We start from the raw sequence: 27999 nt of genomic DNA on the forward strand, positions 1-27999 counted from the left end.
ACAGAGCTCTAAGCCAGGCATATTGAGTCCTGTCAAATGTAAAGGAAAATAAATTCTGTATCTCCTCTGCCAATGGCACGCACCAATATCCAGAGGTGAGATCTAATGTGGTAAATACATTTGAACCATGTATCTGAGCTAGGCCCTGATCAATGAATGGCAGTGGCCATCTAGATATTGGTACTCTTTTATTTAACTCTCTCAAGTCTGCACATAGCCGCCATTGACCATTTGGCTTCAATACACCTAAAATAGGTGTATTGGATGTGCTATGAATGGGCCTGATGATTCCCCGTGATTCCAAATTTTTAATAATCTCTGCCAATGATTCTAAACATGCCAGCGGTAGTCTATACTGGCGTACAAACACTGGGTTTCTGCTACACCCTTCTGGCAGTGTGGCCACATGTAAATCAGTTAAACCACAATCATAAGCATCTTTTGCAAATACATCCTTAAACTCCATAAATATCTCCCTCAGATTGTCCCTCTCTTCATTGCTTTCACATGCATCCGCTAAGGAGATCTGCTCTTCTACCATTTTGGAAAGTTCTGGAAAATCTTCTGGTAAGGGAATCTCGGCGCTTTCCTCTAACTGTGTGGCTGTGTCTTTTTGTAAAGCTGCCACTTTTAAATATTTTGGCATATCAGCTTCCACTTCAATGGGCTGATTTTCTGTTTCATTTTCATTTAAATTAAATATTATGCAATCCTCTTGATGGCAGCACACCGTCTCATTTGAATCATAAGGATACACAGAATGAATTTTAAATATTCCTTTGGGCTGAGAGTCCAGGTGTTCTGGCAACTCGCCCTTGGCATGTACATATTTTTCAGGAATATTCCCAATCACCATGTTATTTAAATCTGCCGTATAATGTGATTTTTGTATGGCCATTCCTAATGGGGAGTTTTCCTCTAAATGAATATCTTGACAACCTTTATTATTTACCATGATTTTTACAGATCCCTCACCAATGTTTACCAATGGAATGTATTCATAATCCAGGCCTTGCTGTTTTATGGATTCATTCAGGCATACAAATGCATCAGAGCCTTTCATCTGCTGTCCATTTTTGCATTTCAGTGTTATTGCAAACTGTTTTGTAAATGCAGGAATAATAGTATTTTTCCTCATTTGTAATTCAATTGCATAAGGAACCAGTTGTGCACAATGATAAGCCCTTCTTTTGTCTTCAAACTCGGGTGCCGGACCACCTAGGCGTGACCATATTTTTTGATTAAGGAAATCTAACACCATACACATTCTGTGCATGATGTCATTTCCCATGTAAAATTCATTTTGTGCTCCACTCACTATCCATACATTATGGTAAATTGTTTTCTGCCCAATGCTAATGTTAAGCATGCATCTGCCTGCAATTCGGTTTTCAAAGTCTGGACTGTCCAACCTAGAAACATATTGGTTTTTAATCCTAAATTTCGGGATTTCTTCCCTCTCCATAATTTTTTGCAACAATTTCTCATTAATGAAACTCCTTTCATGTTCAAGCGCTAAAGTGGCTTTTATTGTTTTAAGGTAATCATTTATACCAACATGAACCCATGGTTGCTAATCTTCCATGTGTATTTCTGCCAGAGTGGTAATGTGTTTTTCTGAATCTGTTTTAGGAGCAATATTCTGTTTGCACGTTTTCTCTTTTAGATAAAAACATAATGTGTGCTCATCTATGGCAGTCTGCCAATCTTTCCTTGGGTCCAAGTATATTTGTACAGGTAGTTTTTCATTGTCGCTCTGTATTTTGTCTTGACACATTAATATGACAGTGACACTAGGTATGCAGCTATTCTGGAGATATACCTCCACAGCATCATTTGTTTTGGCAACGGTGTGACATTCATTTATATTGCTGTTTTGTGATTTTAGTTTCTTAGACCTCAATGGACTTTTGGTTAAGGACCACAGCACTCCATTCACCCCATCTATGAGAGGAGACAATCTTTTCAGGCAATCTGTCCCCATCAGAAATGGAATTTCACAAATAGATGTGATCAATACCTCTTGTTTCATTCTGTGCTTTCCTATTTTTATGTCAACCTCAGTTACACCTATGATGGGCACCTCCTCCCCATTAAAGTTATGCACTGGGCCTTGATTTTCCTTCACTGTGATCTGACTCTGTGGAGGCCTCCCTTCATTGATACTCTTTACCAGCTCCTTGGACATAATTGTGGCCTGTGCGCCAGTGTCAATCATAGCAAAGGTGTGGCATTTTTCTTCTACAGTGATGGGTGCATAATATCTGTCCTCAACTTCCTCTAATACACATAAGAAATGTGAATTCTTACTGATTTCAGGGCTCACCTTTCTCAGGTCTTAAGCACATTGGTAAATGAAAAGACATTTTTCCCTCCTTTTTACCCATTTCTGTGCGAGAGATTTTATTCATTTCTCCATGTTCAGAGGTTTTTTGGAGTGTGGCCACTGTTCGCCCATCCATCTGGGTAACATCAGAGACCACATTACAATCCTCCAACTGAACATGTGTAACAACATCATTCAGCAATTTGTCATTTTTTAATTCTGTGCATTTGTGATCATTTAGTGTAATACCAGCCCTTTCAGCCTCTTCAAAAATATGTGGCTCAAAGAATTCTTCAGGTGATTGACTTGTACCCTCCTTGTGAGTATTTCCTTTTTCTGTCTGTGTTTGGTCATTGTTTTGCTTGCCCAGGGAAGGAGCTATAGCATCCCCACTTACTCCCTGTTCACTGGTATTCCCCATGCATGAGTCATTTTTCTTAAATCTGTTCCTTTGTTCTTTTGGAATTCCTAATGTTTCTTTTTCATTTGTGCAAATCTTTACTGTTTTATTTAGCTCTAAGTTAAACCGTACCTCTTTTTTAGAAGTATTTGCACTTTCTATCACAATTTCATTTACTGGTACTTTCATTTTTAATCCATTAGGCATCTCAGAGTCGTTATGCAAAATTATATCAGAGCAATCTGTCATTTTGGCACTGCAGTTATCATGAGTACTTAGTCACTTTTCGGAAGCCCCCCGGTCATTGCTATGGCCATCAGCCCCCTCTTTGGAAGGTTGTTTCTGCGCTGTATAGAGCTTTCCTATTTGCTCAGCTAACATTTTCACTTGGGCCTCAAGGCACTGGAACCTTTCCATCTCTCTAGGATCCTCATTCTGTGGCCTAGGTCGATATTGGTTGTTTTCCCCCTGATTGGATCTATTCTGATACCTCTCAGGTGATTGATGTCGGTTGGGATGGTTTCTGAACTCTTGATTCATTTGTGGAGGGGAGCGGGTTGCACCCATCCTTTGATTATAGTCCCCTGGTGGGGAATCATTGTACTGGCGTGGACTGTAGTTCACGTTTTGCCTCATGTCCTGTCTCTCAGATTGTGGGTACTGGCCCCTATGTTGATTTCCATTATCAGTAAATCGATCCACATATCGGGGCCTATCCTGATTACCATATATCATGGTGCTGGGATCAAATCTGCTCTGTGTCCCCAACGACTGGTAGGGACCATCATTTCTTTGATCTTGATTTTGTCTCTGGTTATTGTTCATACCTGCCATATCAGGCCGATATCCTACCCGGGGTCTATCCCCTAAATACCTAGGGCTGATGTAGCTCTCTCTATTACTAGGATCATGTGATTGGAACATTGGTACATGAAATGGCGATCTTTGTTGATTACCCCTTTGTTCAGGTGTCACATTATTTTTACCTTGGCTTTGAGCAGACTCAAGGGACATTTTGGCTGACCTGATTTCCATTACTGTGGCTGAGGGTTCTTTAGATTTAGGTCTAGTATCTTTCATTTTATCACTTTCTCTACCCTGACAATAGAGTACCTCATATAGTTTTGTGCTTTGATGTACAATCCATTCAAGGGACTGGTCACGGTCAAATTCACGGACCAATTGGGATATGATGTCTTTCTGTAGCCCATAGAAGTATGCAGTTTTAAACTCATTGGAATTTGAGTCAAAAGATACATCAAAGCGAGAAAATGCTCTTTTTAAGTCTTGTAAAAATTGGCGAGGGGATATATTAGGTCCAGCAGTAATTGTGTACGCGACTTTCTTTGCCTCCTGCAATGATTGAAAAGGAGAAAAATGACGCCTAATTTCTTTTTCAAACTCCAACCAGGTCATATTCTGCTGTTCATTTAATCCCCTTATGATGCTGGCTGTCGGGGCATCTAAAGTTAAATGAAAATATTGTCTGTACTGTTCCTTAGGTATCTGGAGTGCTTTAAAAATGTCATGTACCGCTTCTAAGTGATCCTCAATGCAGCATTCACCTCCCTTTTTAAATGGTTTGATCAGGGCTTTAATGGATTTCATTATTTTTATGGGGCTACTTGTTGCAATGCATGGAATTGCACTATTTTGTGATTCAATCCTGTTTTCAGGTGTATGAGATTGGTGGCTGCCCCCGATGGGAGTATCAAATCCCCCAAGGGCGCTGCAACCAAGTTCAGTCACCGGCCCAGTCACTGGAGCACTAGCTCTTTGGGCAGAGCTAGAATTCACCTCCACTCCATTGAATGTGGTACCCTGCCGCCTCTCCTGGGACCTGGGAATGCACATTTGCTGTTCTAAGTCCTTACACTTTTTAAGGAGTCTGGTTGCTTCATTTTGCAAATAATTATTTTCATCACTCATCTTATTAATCACCTCCTGCATGTCGCACATTTGCATTTGGCATTCATTGAACTCTTTATTTCTCTTGTCTCTTTCTTGAATCATTTTAATCATTTCTTGTTCTGCACTCTGGAGATCACCTTCTTTTTCACAATGTTCTTTTTGTAAAATCTGCATTTCTGAAACAACCTCATCTTTATCCTGCCTAATGTGATCCACTAAGGATTTTAAGTGTGCCAATTCTTGCTCACTAGCTTCAAATTGTTTCTTGCTTTTGGATAACTGAGTATCAAAGTCTCTGCATTTTAATTGCATGTCTTTTTGGCATACATCCAATTCTGCTCTCAACATTTCCTGATTTTTACTCGCCCCATCTAATTCAGTCTTTAACCTGTTAATTAGCTGAGTATCATTCTCTTGCATTCGCAGGGACTTGTTTAAAATAAACCATATTTTGCCGCATAGCCGTATTAAACAGTCTTTCTCTGCACTTTTATCGGCTGCATTCAATAATCTTGTAAGGCTGAATCTTCGTAATAATCTGAATTATGCTGCCTTCTGCAAAAATATTGTCTAATTTTTCTTTCTGCACCTCACCCTGAATGCGGTTACTCCATTCCAACGTGCTATTCGATGACCAATTCCCATGTGCAAACAACTTTGCCTCTAAATATTGCACTAGATCTGAGAATGTGGTTTCCCTTTGTGACATTCTGAAATTCGTTTTTAGTGGCACACTGCTATTATAAAATGGGTTCCCTTTAATGTGCAAATGGCAGTGTGAGACACGCTTGCCACGCCCAGTAGGTACTCTATGAATCCTTTCCCGGCCTGCAACGCACCATAAATATGTAGGGTATTTTGTGGAGATTTGGGGCCTGACGGTATTTTATTATCGCGGAAAAGTAACTTAGCAATAATCACTCTTTGTATTCAGATTTGGCCATGTGCAACAATAATACAGTGGACATGCATTATTTCAGCACCCAGACATGCATATTTGGTATACGTGGTTGGTGGTATTTTGGTGAGCATAATTCCCTTGTTTTATTTGTGGCCCCAATGTCCAGAATCCCTTATCTTTGCTTAGATTTTTCGTGTAATCACTAGAGAGACCTCAGACCTACATTTTAAGAATACCACATTTTCAGTGTTAGTGTGCCACCATGGGCGATCTCACTGACTTATTTACGACAGAGAGCTATATATGGTAATCTTGTGGTAATTTCCACTACCTTATATACGGTAGGGAACTATGTTCAGAGAGTCTCTCTTCCCATTGGCTCATGTACCTCCAACGAGCTATGCTACAATCACTCTCAACTCTCCATACTGAATATGTCATGCACACATCTGTCTTAAAATGACAATTGTATTGTTTAAAAATCTCTTATCATCAGCACTGTATTGGTAAATAGAAGACACACCACCTGTCTGCTTTCAAGTATTTTTCTGTATTATAAAAGTTGCATTTAAACACGATCTCACTCTTTACAGAAATAAATAAAACAGCACATTAACAGCATTGTCTGTAATACTCTGAAAAAAAAACTTGGCGGAGAACAGAACACCATTTGCAACATTAACGTGTGATTAAGGCACCGGAATCTCCTTTCCTACTCTGACTGAACATTATCGTCTCGTACACACTCAGCTCCCACACTTATGTAATTACCTTATCTGTTCAGAGTTTTCTTTGGCTGTTCTCTTTCTGAATGTGGCTCCCTTGAAGATTAACCCCAGTAAAAAGGAACGCCTGCCTTCTCAAACCGGGGTCATTGCCTGGAATTCTCAGCTTTTGCAGATAGGAATGCTCCAACCAGGAAAAGGTCTTTCTCCCAGCTCTGCCAAATCTTGACTGCCCTTCTCTCTCCTCCAACTCCCCCCAGCAAAACTCTGATCACTCCCTCTAGCATGATACTTGCTATGACGCTGCTCCAATCAGAATCAATCATGCCATCTCCTCCTTCTCTACACAATGGCTCATTTTTATAGTAATACTTTGTAACCGACTGATTTCCTGTTCTTTCAAGCTCTTTTGCTTCCTGTAATTATGTGGACAGGGCAGCAGAGAAGAAAAAAAAATGGATGTGCGTTTAAAAGTTCACTTTCAGAATATGCCTAATTCTGCAGTGGAGACACATTTTTATTAGTGGATTATGTTTCATTAGTCAGGTTAGTTATAAGTAATGTTAGTTATTGTTTTCAAATGTGTCTCTCGCACCATAGGCATTTCAGGTGAAAAATAGTGTGCATTTTTGAATGTGCACGTGTGCTTTTAACTGTAAAAATAGATTTGCATCTTATATGTTAAAATCGTTTTTGACTGAATAGCCTGTCTTTTCTTGTTAATCTGGTAACACATATAGCAATGCACCATAGGCATTTGGTGCTGCATCAAAAAAAACATTGCTACCTGTGCAGTAGTGCTGTACTCTGTGCTGTAACACGCCAAATATCCTTAAAGACCTACAAAAGTTCTTAGTGATGTTCGAACCTTTGGTACTCTGGTTTCTTGCCTCGAATGGTCTGACAGACTTAATACAATAAAAGTTTCAAAGTTGTTCTCTGTTGCTTTCACAGGTTGGTGGGTGATGGCTCCTCACCCCTGGATGCCCCTCTTCCGGGTTCAGACCCTTCTGGAATGTTAGCCTCCCTCTGTCGGGTGCACTATGGCTTGTATTAAAAAACAATTTCTCTGTTGTACTCACTTGTTTTTGGGCTGATGGGTTCTCACCTTTGGTTCCCCCGTCTTCCGGGCGCAGATCCTTCTGAACTGTTTGCCTCCCTCGGTCTGGTTTACTATGGCTTTCAACACAATCTCTTCTGGTTTTTTCTCAAATCTGAATGTCTTTTAAACGGTTCAATGTGGATCACCCTCTGCCGGGTTCACTTTTGTCAACACACTGTTCTTTGGGACTTTAAACGTCACCCTTTTTCATCAGCATCCCTCCTTCGGGTTCACTTTTGCCAATCTCACAGTTCCTTCTACTTTCTTATAATGTGCGATTCACTTCCCTTCTTCACGATCATCTTCAGGTCAGTGGCTTTCGCCTGTACAGAGAATTTTACTAGACCACTGTATGACCACGTTGACCCTCTTCTTGCCTTTCGCAAAGGCATTCTGGTAATAGTAGTTTCAACAATTGTGTAATCGCCCAGTGTTTCTCGAGTGAGCACCCATGTGGTGCCTGGCTCATCTGCAGCTGGCTTTCCCCTTTTACATCAGCAGTTCTTTGTACATTTTGCAATCAACTGTTTCCTACTTTTGTTCAACACAGTTCGATTTCTTTATCGTTTCTCGACTCACTGGCTGTGATGAGCTGATTGGCTTTCTTCGTATCTGGAGTCAAGGCCGGTACCACGGTAGCAGGTGTCTCCCTCTGTCCTGCTCATCAGAATAGGCACACTCTGTGTATTGTTGGCATCTGCTGCAACACAATTGGGCTATTGTTTGCGATCTTACAGTTCCTTTCATGGAGGTTTCACAGGCCTTGGTCGGAAAGGGCAAGGCCGCTTCTCTCCTTGTCATCTCTCAGTTCACGCCGTCTTTCTCCCACTCTTGAACTGCCGTGCCTGGAAAGCGGTCTTGTCGTGCGGTATGCCTTGCTCGCATGGTGCTCCACCTTTTATCCGTGTGCTGAAGGGAAGGTGTGATTCTGGTCCCTTGCCTGACTTTGCCTGACCTTTGTGTTGGGACACGTCAGGTAAAGTGCTTTGGTGTTTGTCCGTCGTTTTTCGTGATGTGCGAAAGTGTTTGAAAAGGGGTTGGGGGTGAAGTGTTTGTATATCCTACGGGGTAGGATGGGGAAAAGGTGTTCTTAGAAGGCGGATACAGCATCTCACCCGTCGGTGTCCCACTTACACTCCCCAAGGACCCCCCAATTCAGGTGATCCTCCCTCACTGGTCCAACCGCAGGAACTGGATCCAATAGCGATAGCCGTGTCCTTGCCACCTGGAAGACAGATCCTTGGGGATTAGTACGTGTGACACCATGTGGCCAGGGGAAGGCAGCCATTACCTGGTCCTGACCTTGGTGGTGGCATCATGAGGAAGGACCACATGGAGAGGAGATGGCTGTCAGGGGAAAGTGGTGACCTCATTGGGAGGGATGCAGTATTCATCTTCTTGTGAGGATGAAAGTCATGTGATTCCCAAAAATCTAATGGCACGCTGTCTCTGCACAAGTCCCTCCCATGAGAAACCTCAAGGGCAGTCTATGAAAGGTCATCCAGACGGAATAAAATCTATACCTTGGGAGTTCATGAATTAAATGTGACATCCCCTATATATCATGATTCTGTCTTCGGAAAAAGTCCTAGCCCCTATGTTAAATTCCAAACCATTTATATACTAGCTCCTAACTGTGATAGTTCTCAGTTCACAAAGCAATCAGAACTAAATGAAGAACTAATACCACTATGGACGTCAGGATACATAATGCCTGTGGTACTGGGATGAGGAAGAGGGACCAAAAGTTAGTAATGATCAGAGGTGCTATTGAAAAGAATGTGTGCTCTTGCTGTTACCAAGCAAGAGACCTAAGCTGTACATTTAAATTGAGGAATGAGCTGGCAGAAGGAGTAGCAAAAGCAGTCGGAGAAGTTGATGAAGTCGGGAAGGTTGCTGACGGCTGGAAAGTGGTTGTTGCAGAAGGAGGAACGCCAGTTCGGCTTTGCAGAGTATGTGCAGTGGGAAGCAGAGTTGTGGAGAGAAACTGAACAGTGTGGGAGATGTGCTCCCAAACCCACGTGAGCTGCTCAGGTGTGCGTGTGGATGTGGACACCTAGCAGAGCCTGTGGGGCTCCAGAGAAGAGCAGCACAGACCGCTGAAGCTAAACGGTCAACGGTATGGCCAGACCGCGGAAGGGAAATAATAACAAGGGAGTGCCTACAAAATAAGCAGGGTTGATCCCGACTGAGAATATGTTAGCACAACAAAGGGGCGCAACACACCAAACATGGACACTTGCAACAGTTATCAATCACACCGTTCCAAGAATGGAAGGTCTGCAGCAGAGAGCCCGAAGGTGACCTGTGAGTAATATTTTGCAGTAACACATAATTATGAATACAGAACAAGTACAATAAAGAGGCAACAAGAATGCAATTCTCATTTTATGAGATATCAACTTGGGCAAAGCTGTAACCCACATTGCCAACAGTTAAGAGACTATGGTCCTCATTATGAGTGAGGCAATAGCCATGCCGGTAAATACCGGCACGGCTGCTGCCAGTCATGAAATTAGCAGCAATGGGCAATTACCGGAGCATTCCGGCACTGCCAGACCCGGTAATTGGCCATTGCCGGGTGCCGGTAATTATTACTCCCCATTCCCTTTGAGTCCTTTAGGGCTCAATGGGAATGGGGAGGCCTGTAGCACTGACACCATTAATAACGGTGCTGGTGCTACCGTGTAGATCTGCTTGCAGGTGCCGTTCCGCCTGGCAGGTCAGACCTGCCGGACTGACAGGCACCCGCAAGCAGATCTCGTAGTTTGCCGGTCCGGTAACAACGGTACCGGCAAGCTTACCAGTACCGTTGTTACCGGACCGGCAACCTTGTAATGAGGCCCTATGACAAGGAAAGAAAAGGTTAACGTGGGCGAATTTCTTATTTCTTGAGATGCCAGTTTATGGAAACCACTAACCCACCTTTTCCAAGAGACTATAAAGACAGGCAGCCATTGTTCAAGTCTCCTCACATGTTATACTGTTGTGGAGAACCTTGTAACAAATATTGCCACTAACAGAAGAAACCAATTGTAGTTGTAGGAGTTTTCTTCTTCCTGGCAGGCGAGTAAACAAGGAAAGGGATCAGTTTTAGTTGGTCCTGGCAGGCGAGGCGAGTATACCAAGAAAGAAACGAGTATACCAAGAAAGAAACAGTTGTTTTGAAGAAGTGTGATTGGGGCAAAAAGGTGTTGTGGAAAGAAACTATCATCCTGACAAACTGTTGTATAACAAAAGACATTTGCTGTGCTGTCCTGACAAAGGTGTTCCAATGGAAGAATATTGTGGTATCTTTTATTTACTTTTCATCCTGGGAAGAATACTTTATGGAGGAAACAGTTGCTTTGAATGACATATTGAATCAAGAAGACATTTTATGTTGAACTGTATAGAACTTCGTTGAATCAGAATAGTTTCAAAGGACATCCTGCATTGATCCAGAGGAAGGGAACCAATCCCTGGTCACAAGGTGTACTTAGGGAGAATTATAAGTTTGAACTTTTGCACTGTTTTGTTGAACTGAAATCAGATATATTTTCCTGGTACACTTTGGTTGTATGTGTTATTGTGAGAGTCGGATAGAGTAGGACACAATGTCCTCTTTCTTTAGTTTTAGTTGGCTAGGTAGGAACATTTTCATTAGGATAGGAATAGATAGGCGTGTAACTCACCGCTTTTTAATTTGAATTAAATGGCGAACTTTGTGAAAACTACAACTGTGTGTCCAGCTCTCAGCCCTTAGATATGGCCGAGATACTGGGCCATCCTTGAAACAGTTATGCAAAAGAGACACTTTACTGTCTGTGATGCAGTTGTGTTGAAGAGGCACTTGGGCCATCTTTTAAACAACAAGTATGTGAAAGAGCCATTTTTATTAACTTTGAGAAACTTATTTGGAAGAGACATTCTAACCCTCTTTAAGGAAACATTGTATCATCCTTCCTGAAGTAATCCAGGGGAAGGGAACCACCCTCTGGATCTAAGGACTTCTCTTTTGGAGAAATCATTTTCATTAGATGTACTTATGTGTTTTCAATTTCAAACATTTTGATTAAACACAAGCCAGGGACACCTTTCCTTGCACTTTTTTCTTGTTGTGCGTTTTAGGGGCTGATCTTTCGTTGTAGTTTTGTAGGCAGGGAAACTCTTGTTAGGATAGTGACAGAGAGGCCTTTATCCAACCCCTTTTATTTAATAAGGAGGTCTGATGTTGAAAATATTATCACTTTGTATCCGCCTCTCATTTCTGGCCCCTCAGACCTGACACGTGTGATATTAATTTAATGTGGCTGTGAGAACTATGAGAGATGCTGGCCACCATACCCTAACTCACTTATGGTTTATATCTACAGTTTAATGTGTCACAAGACAAGAATCTTCAATATTATGCAGTTTTTGGAACAGGGGCGTATCTCTTAAATGCAGCCCCTGCGCTGCAGAGACTTGGCTGTCACTGCAGTTGTCTATGGGCAACTGTGACCTGAACGTGCTCCATGCCAATGTAGGGCAGGTGTTGCCATCAGATCACTGACGCAGTAGTGAACAGGTGTACACTTGGTTTTTGGCTTAGAGTTTTATGAAAGGAAAATCTGATCAACAGATTTCTGTTCCTGAAATAGAACACACCTCAAAAGAGCCAGGGCTTTCACACCCTTGCCAGATGGCAAGTTCTATGATATGGGTATCATAGTCCACTGTAGTAGTGGTAGCTGAATACAGCAACATGGACTCAATGAATGGTTTGAGCATGCTTCATTTGGGATGGGTAGACAAGGCTCCAGTGATACCCTATACACTGGGCGGTTGCCAGACCATCCTTGTTTCCTGTGACGCACTGGTGACCCAGCAGTGCTCCTCACTATTTAGTGGTGAACACCGTTGACTCACCACAGGTGACAATGCCAGATGCGAGAAAACTAATTTTTATGGTGTTTTCTGAAGTGAGAAAGTCTATTGATTGACCCGGGGCTGAAAGGCAAGTTGTTCTATTCCGATGGGCTAAAGACTGAAAAAGATCTGTCACCCTTTCTGGAGAGGAGATAGAAAAATGTATGAAAAGAGCGGACAGTAATGGGGGGTGTGGATCATGAGCCGACTAGTGAAAGAGAACCAGTGGGGTGAAAGCAGCAGTGTACAATGCAGGTAATTTTGAAAAAACGACTGGCAGACGAATTGTTAGTCGGGTCAAGAACTGAGAAGATGTGATCAGATTTCTCTAGACTGGTGGTCAAGCAGGTGGGAGAATTCTGAATCAATTGGAGACAGGAAAGAGTGGACCGAGGGAGTCTTGGGCTTAAAGCATTACCACAGGCCAAACATGATTGGACTATGGCAGTCACTACAGAGATGGAAGCACAAGGGGCAAGACACAGAAGAAGCTGCCGTGAGAGGTGTTACTGATGAAAGCAGGAGTAGTTGACGGTGCTAATCTGAGGGAATTGGAAAAGATCCTGATGAATAAAGACCCCAAGGTTGAGAACTGAAGAGACAGAGGGGAAAGAGGGAGGATTGATGACCAAATCGAACGACTGCCTCCAACTTGACCTTTGTTTTATTGGAATTTTCTTAAAGAGAATTGAAGGACATCCATTTGGGCACTGCAGGCATGCCGGAATCAAGTGGACGACAGAAGAATGTCAACCTCCATCAGCCTGATGGGAACCTACATGTCCTCATCAGAAATGGAGTAGCTGAATGCAAAGGAATTGATTAGGTGTTGTAATGAATTCAGGGGTTTTGTCCCTTGTCTCCAAACGGGAGCCCCCCTGTGAGGCTAGAGAGGCGAGCCCGCTCCGCTACACCCTTCCTATGGGTCGAGGCAAGGGGACCTCACTGGGAGACAGTCCCCCTTTTCTTGACGAGAACTCCCGTTCCCCTAAGGAACTCCCTGATGGTCTCCAAGTGATGGCTCAAATGGACTTATCCAATATACCAAACTGTCATTCAACTCATGATAACGTGAAGTTATATCATGAATGACAAGAAATGGAAGAGATCCCTTTAAATTCAAGTCTCCAATGGACTGCAATGAGGAGACTGAAAAGGAATATGAGACCAACAAGTGAGAGGGAGGAGGCAGAGAGAATGCCGAGAGAGAGCAAAACAACTGGAGAGACGCAGGGAAAGATCCCTGTGCGTGACAGAGCGGAAGGCGTGCAGATCTGGGAGAACACGGAGCCGACGTGCAACAAAGCCGCTCCAGCACAGAACCAGAAAAGCTGAGCAACCGGCATGTGAGAGCGGTAAAGAGATGAGCAAGTCAGAGGAGAAAGAGCAGTGGTGGCATAACCAGAGAGTCAGAGCGGTGGGCAGTCTCCCTGTACAGCAGTGCCAAGACCATCCAGGGGAGTAAGCCGCTGCCAGTCTGAGTCACGATGCCTGTGACGCCCCAAAGACAAGATCGGCACATCTTTTTTTTTTTTATTGAAAAACTACAGTTTTTCTCCTTTCTCTTTCCAACACCAAGATGGAAAGAAGAAAAGAAAAGAGAACTTTTGTTTCAAATCGTCTAAACATCCAATACATATCATTGTTATCAACATCATCATTATGTCTTATTATGCTTTCCACAAAGTTCTTCTACGCAACATCGTAACATATAAGGCACTTAATAGTCAAGCAAACAGACAGACAAAGTCAATTAAACATTCGACTTATCAGTTAAACAGTTACACACTTTGAGCATCAACCTAGCACCCCTCCTGATTACGGGGGACATCTGAAGAGAGCGTTCATCAAATTTACAATCGCACAAACCTGTTTAATGTTTTGGCCTGAGGATATCAGGCACCACCAGGTGATCATATCATCATTTAGCGGGGCATATTCGCCTAGGTGAACAGAACGTAAATTAACAATTGCTGGACAGCTTATAATCATGTGTTTCAATGATTCAACCGATTCCTCACAGAATCGGCATAGATTGTTGTTTATAGCAGGCTGCCTTCTTTGGAAACGAATTTCTTTCGTATTCAACGTATTTAAGCGGAAACGAAGAAATTGTTCCCGATAATGGCGATTGTAGCACTGCAGGAGGTAAGGTTGTTGACAGTTTAATTATTTTTGAGCATTACCTAACTTATTGGAGGGATCAAGATTTGAGTGTCTTTCCACATTTATGATCCATGCCCAAGATTGAAATTTTATTTTTGTCACTTTTGGGCGTGAGAACAGGTCGAAATTATTAATGTCAGCTGCTGCAATCCACTCTTGCACTCTTGAGCTCCATTGTGCCAACAGGTTACTAATTTTCGAATCATCAGAGGCGGTAAATATTCTATATGCTGGCGCACCACCCACTTCTCTCATCTTGCGCCAAAGTGAGATGGACTTCCAAACCACATTTGAAAAAAGAGAATTTAACGAAAGTTTGTGGCGTATTGCAATAATTGGAATACAATTTGGGAGGTTAAAAACCGTTTCCAAAAAAGACCCTCTATAGTATTCCAATTTTGTTCACTGATGTTCCATCCAGCTTCTGCACCAAACGTTAAAATAGGAACAACCTTATGACGGTAAAACATTATCACCGGGGATAATGAAAATTTACCAAAGTTTTTATTGATCAGTGCTGCTTGCAGTGGCAGTCTTACTGCTTTCAGTTTCAACGCATTTAGCCATTGGACTTCCCTGATTGAACTGTTGAATTCGATGCCTAGATAGCTAATCGAATTAACGGACATTAACTGTTGACCACCTACCGCCCATTTAAATGCACAATCTCTTCTACTCGTTAACGAACCAATCGACACAATTTTAGTTTTATCTGTGTTGATGGCCAATTCATTTGCAACGATATATTCATGCAGGCAACTTAGCAGACGTTGAAGGCCGATTTGTGTTCTATCGATCAGAACGAGATCGTCAGCATACGCAATATACCGAACTGGAGTTCCGTTTAGACGTGGAGGGCAACAGTGTGCTTGCTCCAAGAATAATGGGAGATCTGCCAAAAATAGTTTGAACAAATCCGCGGCCAATGGGCAGCCTTTCTTGACACCCCTTGTCGTTGGAATGCTGTCAGATAATATGCCTTGTTTATTAAGGCGTACTCTAAAAGAGGTCTCCGTATGTAGTGCCATTATTGGGTTGAGAAGGGCCATAGGACATTTCCATTTCATTAGTTTGGCCCATAGCATCTGCCGGTTGACTCCATCAAAGCTTGCCTCATGTCTATAAAGGCTAAATGCAATTTGGTTTTACTCTGTAATGCATATTTCAAAGCTGTCAAAATCGAAAGGTTGACTTCCACACCTGTACCCTTTGAAAATCCAGTTTGCCGGATGTCAAGGATTCCCGCCTTTTTAGCCCAACTCACCAATTTACATCTCAAATTGGAACCAAAGAGTTTTCCAATAGTGTCCAATAGGGCAATGGGACGATAATTTTCAGGTGCGTTCCAACAGCCTTTCTTATGGATTGGAATTACGATTGCTGTTAGCCACGATTTAGGCAAGAACTTGGATTTTGCGATTTTGTGAAACAAACACTCAATGAAAGGTGCCCAGATCTCTGGATTTTTTTTTTAGTCTGACATTACTTATCATATCCGGGCCAGCAGCACGAGAATTTTTTAGTGCCTTAATAGCGTCAATGATGTCTGACAGCGACATCTGGACATCCCAGGAACCCAATCTAGCCACTGATTTCCATTTAGGAACCTTCAGCTGGCTATTGAACACTGACCTTAAGTGTTTACACCAGGTATCCCCAGAAATTGTGTTCTGCGTAGAATTGGAACCGTTGAAGGGGCCCTTATTTAATATTCGCCAGATGTCGCGTGTGTTCTTAGTAACCATCAGTTTCATCATAAACTCGGCAGAATCCTGTTCTACAATCGCTTTGTGGGATTTCAACCAGTTTCTATAAATAGCTCGTCTGACCTTCACATTCTCCAACATTGTCTTAGGTGATACATTTTTTTGCATTTTTATTTTACGGACATCTTTTCTTAGAACTTTCTTTTTATCATCCAGCAATTTACTAAAAGGGTGGGTGTGCAGCTTATGTTGCTGAGCGCTGTCTTTGATCGAGGTGATATGATTCTGTAGCAGTGGAGTATATTCCACAGCGTCAGTCAAATCACTTAGATTAGCCGTTAGGGCACGGATCTCATTTGCGCTCAGTCTCAATTGATTTCCACCCATGTTTACTTGAACTGCTGCTGGGTATGGGGACAAAGTATCAGACACCGCCAGAAGACATTTCACTTTCAACAGCAAATGATCGCTCTTAGTCGTTGTCAGTGATTGCAGTGTCAGAATCTTTGACCCCAGGTTACTAGACACCCAGAAATAATCAATTATACTGTGCGTGGATTCACGTTGCCAAGTGGCCTGAGCTGGAATATCGCCACGCACATTGCCGTTCAACAAAACGCAGTCAAACGTCTCCATAATATCTGACCAACGTTGTTCTTTCTCGCCTAACTCTACATATGGAATCTGGCTATAATCTTGATTGGGGAGATCGTGTTTAAACCACGAGCCATTGAGGTCACCACAGCATATAATGCTCAAGTTATTGTGTTGCATGGCTGCCTCTTCCATTAAACAGCTGATTGCTGTGGTGAACTCTAACTTTTATTTTGGCCGGATTCCAGTAACAATTTATGATCAACAGAGTTGCAACTGTGTTTAGAGTATCTGAACATGCTTGCATAATTAATCCTTGGACGTAGGGATTAGGATTAAGACAAATAGGAGTAGACCATACTCGTGAGATTCGAACCATTATCAAGAGTCCTGCCGAGGGTCGGCCCTGAGTATTTTGTATTGCAGGATTGATAAAAATATTGAAACCATCTCTAATTGGCGCATCAACTAACCAAGTCTCCTGCAGACAAATTACAAACACATCGTCCAATGGAATGTCAAAGTCCTGAAACAAATGTTGAGAGCCACAAGTATTCCATGATAGGGTCGAGCAGATCGATTCCTGCAAATCCAATCATGGCTATTCCTGCTTCGGCTGTCTCTGATGCCCCAGGTGTTTCTCGGACCGACGAGAGTCTCCTTGACGTATTTCAGAAGTCATACTGTGGCGAACAGATGTCACAACTGTTTGTTTTTTCGATTTTGAGCCATAAATTGTCCACCGGATTTGAGCTTCTCCTGGCCACGTCTGGTTCAACTGAGATGTCAAAGCCGAATAGCAGAAAATCTTCAGCTGCCTTGAGAAGAGTGTTACGTACCCCAGCGGCATCAATATGAAGGAGCACCGCATCAGAGGCGCTTTCTGTCACATACTCGACAATTTTAATATCATCTGATTCAATCAGTCGAAGAGGTGGAATGTGCTTAAATAACCGCAGAACATTTGCACGGTTGTGATTCAGATCATTATCATCCTTAAGTATGTTTTGCAGTCTCAATTTACACCTGTTATCCTTTGTGCGGTGCTGCAGCTGGTCTTGTGACCTCGGTGGGGGGCAGCGCTGTTTGCTACGTTGATTAGTTGTGAATTTTGGGTTCAGTTTTGAAGAAATAACATTTGAGGACAGAACTTCCTTTTTCATAGTGGAGGCACGGCGACCTTGGACTACTTGCCACTCTGAGGGCGGGCAGCTTAGTCTAGTGTTGTCAGATTTCATAGGCAGATTTATATCCGGTGGCTGTTCTTCAATAGAGTGTTGCAATGACTCCTCGTCGCTACGATGGGAATATATAGAAATGTTGCACAAATCATGAACGTCAGCTGCCACCATACTGGCTAAAGTGCTGTCACTCGAATTTAAACATCTACGCTTGACACCATGGTTCAATGATAGAGACGGTGCATTATGCTGTGATGAGGGGGGCACCTTTGCTCCATACGATGGGCGCTTGAACAGCCCCGGCCTTGGTGGAGTCGATAAGTTTCTTATAAAGCTCTTTGTTACAGCATGAGTTGCTAGTTTTGTTTTCTTGGTTGTAGACGTCGCTTTGGTGGGCTTCACTTTCTCCTTCAACTTGGCAGTACCATTCGGTGCAAAAGATTTTGCCGTGCCTACAAAGATGCCAAATGTGGACGGGGCACCATCCTGAGAAAGAGCTTGTGTTGTTGCTTTGTGCGCCTGAGTAGCATCAGCTGAGGGCACCATTGCAGCCCCTATTGGCATGCCTATGTCAGAGGAGACGTGTAAGAGGACGCAATCAGATGAATTAGCATCACAGACGACAGACTATGGTTTAGCGCTGTGACAGCTCGTCGATTGTTGTATTGCACTAACCGTTTGGCCTGTCGTTGTGTCCAGGTGTTCAGTAGTTTGCATCGTAGTCCTGGACCCCTGCTCAGAATTTTGTAATGGGGCGAAACATTGTACATCAGATTTGGGTCGGTTAGGACTATGACCTGACTTTAACAGAGGTACTAATTCGGACAGCACCTCTAAAAGACATTTTAGCTGCAAGTCATGTCGCTCTTGTTGCAGGGTCACTAGATCATTAAGACGAGATTGCCAGAATGAACTTAGGTCTTTACCGGCTTGAACATCGAGTTGGATGAGCTTGGTGAAAGACTCTATTTGATCCAATTTCGCCGAAAGATTCAGAATAAGAGCACCTTGGTCTCTTATAGTCTCGTTTAAAGTCTCATAGAGCTTTACGAACTGAATCATCGCCTGAGATGATGCAGCGAGAACGTTATTGTGTAGTTGAATGGCTGCACCTGCAGACAAGTTTATTTTTGAGGTCGGTGTTTTCAGAGAGTCTTTACCCGGAGTTTGAATAAGTAGGGACTCATTCACAGAAGTTGTGCTTTTTGCAGGGGTGACTGGCGCTATTGATGGGGCATTCTTTTTTAGCAGGATATCAATTGCGTTGTGCCTTTTTGTGTAGCTGTTGCTTTCAGATAAGTTCACCATGCCTAGAGAATGATGAGCTAACCCTTGGTTGGTGATGGCGGCGCTGACATGATGGGAGACAAAAGCACCTGCTTTTTCTGCGGCGGGCAAGACGGACTGGCACTGCACTTCAGACGGTCACTGATCGAAAGCTGCAGCAAAGAAGTATCTTGTGCTATCTTGTTTTGGGCGATAGCACGAGCAAGCTTATCATTAGGAGACCGTGTTGAAGTAGTGCAAGAATCGCTAGAAGACGTTAGTTTCAAGTCTACATCGGTCATTTTTAGCCCTTTAGGGGCTTTGCTCAAGGCACTACCAGCCCGTGTCGTCAGAGTTGACTTTTGTGAAATTATAGGGGCATTGAGCATGAGTCCAGAGTGACCGACACCTTCTTTGTTTATTAGGCATGACACTAAACTTTCTGGAGACACACCAGATTGCTCCAACGAGGCCGTTCCACTTTCCTGATGTTCACTAGGGACACTGAAAACTCCAGTGCTTACAGCACTAGGGACAGAGTCAGTAGAAGAAAGGCCTCCCATGGAGTTGGCGATCTTCTGCATCGGAAGGACAGCGCGTCCAGTAGTCTTGAATTGCGTAGTTGAAGTGTGCGCTCGAACCAACAGGCTCTCATTTACATTGAGCTTTTCCTGTGTAGCAGAAATCGCACTTATTATTTCTGCATTCGTCAAATCAAATGGCGAAAACATTTTGAAAGGATGAGAATGCGTGGCTGAAGCCACTTTTGATAACACGTGCTCCGTTGACGGCGACTTCAGCAGCGGGAGTGGCATCGGCGCAAGGTCAGCAAGAGAAAGCATAGTTAGTGGTTTTAACAAGGGCTTATGTATAGTCGCGCTAAGCCTATTGTGGTCCAGACTAGTGCCTGCGGATGCCGCTGTATCAATGGCATTGACCGCACAGCTTTTAACCAGAGAGGCAACGTCATGATGGACCTGTGCAGTTGTTTGTATCAATTGGACAGGCGCTGCCGAAAGATCCGGAAGCGCCGGGGGGGTCTCCTTCAGGCAAGTAGCGGGCTTACCTTGTGACTTCTGGCCGACCGCGGCATTGTTTGGCAGGGGAGTCCATGGAGTAAGCATCCGACGCTGTAACAAAGTCTTATGACGTGTCTGAGGCCCCCCCAACGCAGGGGCCTTCTGCATTGCAGCCATCAACCCTTGAATATAAAGTTGGCCCCCGGCCCTCGGACGCACTCGGGCGAACTGGGCAAACTGGGACTCAGCTGGGACTCCGCGCGGCAATGCAGTCTTTATGCAAATCCACTAGTGAAAGCAGAAAAGGGACTCACAAGTCGCTGCAGCTCCTCACAGTATTACACACACAGAGTCTCTGGGCAAACTGGGACTCAGCCGGGACTCACAATTGATTCGGCCTTGCAGGGGTCTTTGTAATCCAGGCTCTCCACATCGTCCTCATCGTCGGCACATCAAGGACAGAGGTGCCATGGAAAACAAGCCCTGGACCATCAACAAGAAGGAAAGAGAATCCAAGAGCCTGCAGGCACCACCGACGTTGCCCCGAAACTCAGAAGGTAAAGCGGGGTATGGGAATACCGACGAGCCAAGCGAGTACTCATAAGTGAAGCAAAGGTTGTCCCAGTACTAATGGGAAAGTATTGTATATAATCAAGTGAAACAGATCTTTTTGAATAAGATTAAAAGAAATACGAAAACCATAGAATGGGCAAAGAAATACAATTGGAGGCTTATCACTTTGGGGGAAAAGGGAAGGCCCACCAATATCTTGAAAATAAGAGAGAACACAGAAAAGAGAGACAGTTGGGTAAAGCAAACCTGTGAAGCAAGGAAGCCCAAACGCATACCTGAAACTGCACCCTGGGAATGGGGGAATTGTAATTGAAAGTTGATGTACGCTGAAAGAGAGGAGAAGAGTGTAACAGAGATTCAGGAACCCTACAATAGGCAGAAAAGTAATCTAAATAGACTGAAGCTGACAAGGAAGAATAAGGACCATGGAAATACCATTCCCTAAAAGAACTGCAAAACCTGATACAGTGTATGACAAGTGACTATTTGCATATGGTCTACTGAAAGGAGTAAGAGAAGTGAGAAGACACATGTGACAGAACACAAGCACCAGGAGAGGGGAGTCATTCTCTTGACCTTAGTTCGTTATAATGGTGGTAGGGGTCAGGTAGCTTAGATTTGGTCAAAGGACGGATTTGTTTTTGAACTTTAATCCTGACTGACGAGCACCTTAGTAAGATAGGCAGGGAACACCCCATAGTTATCGGGAGTGATGGGCCTTATTTTACCTTAAATAAACTTCACAGTAAGAACATGCCTTTACCGCGTCCGTGTCCTTATAATCCTCCACAGCGTGAAAGTGGGTTGACATAGAATTTAAATAGAGGTGACAGAGATGATCTTCGGGGAAAAACACAAGTGATTGGGGGCGAAAGAGGAGATGAAATGGGAAATCGAGATGGACTGAAAGTGTTTTGAGAGAAAAGAGTGCCAGTCCAAAGCAGAGCCGAAGATCCCTACCTCTGCAAGTCGTTCGATCATCAACCATATCAAAAGCAGTGGAGCGCCCGAAATAGCACTGGAACGTTGGGAGTGCCCATGTCGGCGTTCAGTCTGAGCTCACCAGGGACAGCAGTGAGTTTGTGCTTGGTTCCTCTATCTGAACCAAAACCATCCCGAAAGGATGGAGGGGGTGGGGCGCTGGGGGGGGCAGGGGGTAGGGCGTTCAGTAAACAGAGTTGGAAAGTAAATAATGCTTTTAGGATCTTCCAGGGCGCTGCAAGGACAGATATAGTTTATTAATAAATAGGCACGAAGGGATCATATGAAGATTATTTTTTTAAAAAGGGAGTGAAAATCAATTTTTGAATTGATCCAAAGGAACGTCACGAATTGAGTGTGGATGGGGGTTGGGCGTAATAGTATCGGGTATCTATTGGAACATTTTAATTGGACTGGGAATAAAAGGAGATCAGTATTGATTATGGGCCCTGAGAGGAAGTAAGATGTGACAAATAATGGGTTAGAAAGGTGGAGAGTGGGGACCAGATAGAAAATGGAATACTGGTGGCAGTGAGAAACTGGTGCAAATGTTCAGGATCTTTTTCATGAAAGATGCCAGATTACTGTAGATTGCTGGAAAGGGGAATGGTGGAAATGGAAGAGGCGGGGCAGGTAGAAAGCTCACTAATAGAGACAATTTTTTTCTTATTGTTTGGCAGTGCTGGTAATTCTGGATGAAAAGTATCGTTTTTGCTGACGTAATAATAGCTGATTTGTTTAATCAGGGTTGTTCAACTCCAGAACATGAGGGCTGGAAACGTTGGCTTTTCAGGAGCCCCTTGTTAATATTCAGGAGCTAAATTTGCATTGATTCTGAATGCATGCACATTTTTTTCTCATGAATCTTAATGAAGGATATCCTGAAAACCTGTCAGGCTTATGACCCTCAAGACCTGGAGTTTGACAACCCCTGGATCTTCAGGTTTAATGGGGTTTTGTAGGCAAGCCTGTTTACCAAAGTCTAAGAGGGGCACAAGTGTACTGAGATGGAATCGACCCATGTTTTAGTTTTAATAAAAACTGAGGAGAACTGAGTGTTTTTGGAACTGCAGTGTTTGCGCTGAGTGGCTGTGAAAAGAATTTGGGCATCTAAATCAGTTCAGATCCAGCTATGAAGAGGTAACTGATGCTTAAACAGATGTAGTGGACATTGGAGGAATTGTTGGAAGAAGTTCAGCACTGATTTGTTGGGAGAGTTTTTTTCCCCAGGCATGTGCAGGGAGCATGTGCTTCAGAGGCGCGGCAGGAGGGAGCACAAATCCTGCCATGGGTGGCAAGATGGCCCATCCTGATAAGGTGGATCAGCCATGGTTAGTAAAATCAGGTGTGTCCATGATTAAGTACTGCATATGACCAGCAAAGTGAGTTAAGGCTTTCCAATTAGTTTAAGAAGTTAAGAAAGAGTAGTTTGGGCCCTTTGGCTCAGATGTAAAAATCGTAAATGACCATGTCTGTAGATGGGGGGATAGAGCAAAGGCGTTAAAGGTAGTTGTGAGAACAGGTTGGATCCTGGTGAGTGGTGTGGTCGACAACCAAGATCAGAATATTAACTTTGTTCAAGAAGGAAAGACGGACAGTGCTGATTTCATCTGACTTTTTGGAATGAATTTGAGAGAGTCTTTAAAGATGATAGCTGTGCTGCCGCCTATGGAGGTGCAGTTGTTGGTGTGGCGTATTTGGTAGTAGTCCGGTATGATTGTGGAGATTACTGGATCAAGATACAACATAGATCCACATCTCTCAAAGAAAAATTAAATGTATTAGGCTTGAGGAGAGTGACTTGTGGATTTCAAGCTGCCGTTTAGGAAGGGAGTGAACCCCGGGGAGAAGACAAACAAGAGTTGTACTGTGACAACCGAGTCAACAGACTTGGATAGGGGATTTGAAAAAGTTTTACTTTTTCAGCACAGTGTATCAAGTATTTGGGTGAATTTGGCGCAGAAGTGAGTAAACCATAGATGAACAATTCAGCTTGCGAGGACTAGTCTATCAGGCAATACCTCTCTTCCATTGACTTCAGTCTCCTGATGGGCAAATGAAAGTCACTCAGCCTGCACGGTTAAGTCTCCCCTGCACGTTTTTCTTATAGAGTGCTAGTGGTTGCTATACCATTTTTTAGTCAATGTGTTGGTTTACCAGCAGGCTAACCTCTCCTTTCATGCCTCAACAACCCCTTGGTTGGTCGCTCAAAGCTCCAGTCTCTGCATGCAGCTGTCCCAGACCTCCCTAGGCCTGGATAAGGTAGGACACAGGTGCCAGAGTCCGTTTGGAAAATTCTGCCACAGTGCCTGTATGCATGAGAATGGGTTGCATCATGTTAGGGGTTATCTCTTGGCCTTTTATCCTTTTCTGGCTCTGGTGCCTTTTTCTCGACTAGAAGTCTTTTTCTTCAACTTCACTGGTTTCTCCCTTCTAATCTTTCACTCTTCTAATGGTTCTTGCACAGTGGCCATTGGGCTTCTTTCTTCTCATTCCTCTACCTGCATACTTTTCTCCCACCCGCCTCTTCTCTTGGTATTGTTTGTCTCTCACCCGTCTAGACTCTTTGTCCTCCCTCTTACTCTGTTCTCTTTACTCCTTCTCTCCCGACCTATTCTTGAGATCTTACTTATTTTTCTCTAACCGCCACTTTCTTCTTTTCCTTCCTCCTTATACATCAGTACTTCGTTTTCAATCTCCCTGTTTTTTACCTGTCGCTGCTCATTTCTCAGCTATTTCTCTTATTATACTTCTACTCTCTCCTCTTTCCCTCTTTGTACATATTTCTCTTCCAGTTTTTCCACCGCCACATCCTCCACCTTTTACCTTTTCTCCCACCAGGTCTCACCACTCACCATTCTCTATTTCACTTTGTTTCATACTTTCTTCTCCTCTCCTGCTCACCATCCTTCTCTTGCCGTTCACCCCTCCTTGCCATTCTAAAACACCACCTTCCTCCTTCGTACTCCCATCACCAGTGAGAAAAAGACGGATTGCCTTTATAGCAATATGGACCAGTCCTCAGGGTCCCCAAACTCTCCAGATTCCAATGGTACTCTGCAGCTGGATCTTCTTGGTCCGTGTGGATCAACATACCAAACCCTTAACAGGGCTGTCTGCAATTATGTTTCCCACCTTGTGGCGTCTACTACCACCGGACCCTTTTCCAACAGCCGCTTGGTCACAGCTCTGTTCCTGCTCCAGGCATGGGAAGACTTTTCTCTCCTCGTGCACCTGCACAGGAAGTTGAAGCCTTCCTTTAGAGCATGCCGCTTATCAAACTGTTGTTGTGTGCTTGACTTTTCAGGGGTTTAGTGCTCGACAGCTGTCCGTGATAGTTTTCTGCTGATGCCAGTGTTTACAACAAGAACTGGTGACAAATTCTAATGACATACTTGGTAATGGATAGCCCCATTCTCCTCTTAGGAGTGCCCTGGTTCAACAGAGTTTGGGGGCCAGGAATTCCTAAGAGGAATTCGTAAGAGAATTCTCAAGATTCATGGCAGGTTGTGGTTACAATTGCTGGCTGTACATATTGTTTCAGGGATGGAGAACTGAAGGTTCGAGTTGGGATGAACACCATCCGCTGGTTGAATTCTAGAATGCAAGGAATAAGCCCCTTTAACGGTGGCAGTTATGGGGTTCAGGAGGCGCACTAGATGGATAGGGTCACTGCTTCACTTTTTCTTAAGATGCTTATTCATTCAGGCTTGAATGGTGATATCCTTCTACCAGGACCTGGAGTCTCTGATGTTGTCTATGGCAGCGCCCCACACAGATCCATTATTGCCTGCAGCGTCCATCCTTCTCCTTTTTTCAGTGTCTCCTAGAAGTTTGTGAGAATTTGCTTCTCAAAGGGTGAGGATATGGGTCTTTACAAGCTTTTGGGATCTTCATTTTACCTCTTCCTGGCCCTACATCCAGGAGCGGGTGTTGGCACCTGGGACTTTGTCACAGTAGATACATACATTGTGCACCAACTTTTAAAACTGACTCATTGCCACAAACTAAAGCATACTTCTCTATATTTTCATACATGCCATGGAAATTAAAAAGGTTAATAACAAGTACGAAAGGTCCATAGGTTAATTTTCTTAACATGTTTTTATCGGCAAAACATACTGCAAACCCTGTGAGGTCTGTGCATGAAATATTAATGCTGTATTTTTGCCCAACTGTTCAGAGGAGAAACACGTTTTACCCACGTTTAAGATTCTTTCGAAAATGAAATCATGGTTTTCTTTATTTTCTTGTAAAATAAATATCTTCCTTCTGTGTAGGCTCCCTCGTAGTAATGGGTGGCTTTAATTCACTTTCTGTTGGTTCACTTGTGGCCTCTACGTCTAGCAGTTTCACAATGTTACGTTTTTTTAAAATACAGAAGCACAGCTTTCCACATTGAAACAATAACAAATCTTTTCCATTTTCTACACAGCAGAACGGCGGGAGCGACGACGATCGAGAAGCTGCTGTGGCCAAACAGATAGAGTATCAGCAATTTGAAGACGACAAAATATCCCAAAAGTCCTCATCAAGCAAACTCTCCAAATCTCCACTGAAGTTGGCAAAAAAGCCAAAGAGCATGCAGGCAAAAGTCACCCTTCTGGATGGCTCGGAGTACACCTGTGACGTGGAGGTAAATATGCACTTTCTTTGTCATTCTTGGTTGCATTTTTTTTTTTATCTTAAAAAAACTTTTTGGGAATTGGATGTGCACTTAATGCTAATAATATAATCCTTTGAATATTGTGTATTTATGTATGTTGTTGGAATAAGGAATAATTGTGATTGATCTTTTGATGGGATTATGATGGCTGGGTAAACAGAACTCCGAGCTGGCATAGGAGTTAAAAGCTTTAATTCACTGGTAAAATATTTAATACCCAATTTCTCCAACGGGCTGCCATCTATCTAGGCAGATGCAGGCCAGGAAGGTACCTTTCTTCGCAGTTTATACTCAACACACATTTGTTGTCATGTTGAGGGGAGGCGGGGCGGTGCTCACAACTGTTGGTGTGCTTCGGAACAGTGCAAGTAAAAATGGTGGCATTGTAGATAACATTTTTTGTATCTGCATTTAGTTTTCATATTGCCATATTTTGTAGTTGGGAAATCCTATTTAGGCCAGCATGTGCCACTGGAACTACAGCAGGTCGTTAGGCCAAAATTCAGATGTGTCTAATGTACATTTTGTGATGTATTTAAATAAGTTGAGCATTTTGTTTAGGCATGTCTGTGGATAGCACTTTGGGCCCTCCCATGTACCATACAGCATCTCTACACTGGTTTTAGGCGTGATCGCTTATGAGAGGTGAAGCAACTGGCAGTGATGTGGCCTTGGATGCAATTCATGTGCTAATTACCATTAATGCCTTGCTACAAGATGGCTATAGAATAGCTGTATCAGAAGGTTGATGTATAGGTTCAAACTTGCAAGAGGATGCCATTACTTACTCTAGTCGAATGTTTGAAATTGCTGCTGTAAGTGTTGCTCAGTTTTTAGTGTAATGCAGATTTTCTTACCACTACACCGAGGCATAAAACAATATGGGGACACATTGTTGATTGCAGCAAGAATACATTAATTCATGAGTTTGATTTAATTAGCAAAGATACAGAGAGAGGAGGTAGGCTGAGGGCAGAAGAGATCTTTTACAGACTAGTTCCCCAGGTAACCGGAGTGGCGTTCGTGCCACTGTGTAGTCAAGGCTGAACTAATAGACAAAATAAGGCTGTTTTTGTTACTTTAGTGTGGCCTTTTGCACCCTTTTTTTAGTATGGTTTGGTCAAATAAACCAGCATTGCTCCAGTTACTCGTATGGCCAGATTAATTATGTCTTTGTCGGAATCAGCATTGCAAGGCTTAACATCCCAGCTGACCCGCAACATGCTTGGCTCTCTGCAACAGCTAATTTATGCAAATAGTACATATTGAAATGTCAACCAGCCACTCTGCGAAATATTATTGCAAAACTGCCTTCTCTATGTTTATGCTTCAAGATGTAGAATTTAAGACTGGGAAGAATGTGTAATGCACATTTCCGCTCAGCTAGCGGCAGCAGCTGTTTGTAAGAGTGCTAATTAAACTCTGCAGCTTGCAGTGAGCCATCACTGTTGAAAGGTATATTTTGTTCAGCATCTGTGGCACAGTTTGACTGGTCAGTTGTTACTAGCCAAGATAACTGAATAGCAATAACTGTTTTTGCAATGTATCCCTCTAGAATGTATAAACCAGTGTTAGATGCATTTTGCATGGTC

At 43.2% G+C, this 27999-nt stretch overlaps 1 protein-coding gene across 25 annotated transcripts in view; it reads left to right on the forward strand.

Moving 5' to 3' along the window:
- The window catches only part of EPB41L3 (erythrocyte membrane protein band 4.1 like 3), a 971190-nt gene that overhangs the window by 210878 nt on the left and 732313 nt on the right, over positions 1 to 27999 (forward strand). For 21 of the 25 annotated variants that reach the window (XM_069620665.1, XM_069620670.1, XM_069620666.1 and 18 more), the window contains exon 3: positions 26177 to 26377. In XM_069620665.1, the coding sequence (XP_069476766.1) occupies positions 26177 to 26377 (201 nt within the window). The remainder of the gene's footprint in view (positions 1 to 26176; positions 26378 to 27999) is intronic. The other 4 variants (XM_069620667.1, XM_069620674.1, XM_069620678.1 and 1 more) reach the window with 1 other exon arrangement.

Source organism: Ambystoma mexicanum, chromosome 5q (genome assembly GCF_040938575.1).
Source record: "Ambystoma mexicanum isolate Mex_15411 chromosome 5q, UKY_AmexF1_1, whole genome shotgun sequence".
NCBI classification, from domain to species: Eukaryota; Metazoa; Chordata; class Amphibia; order Caudata; family Ambystomatidae; genus Ambystoma; species Ambystoma mexicanum.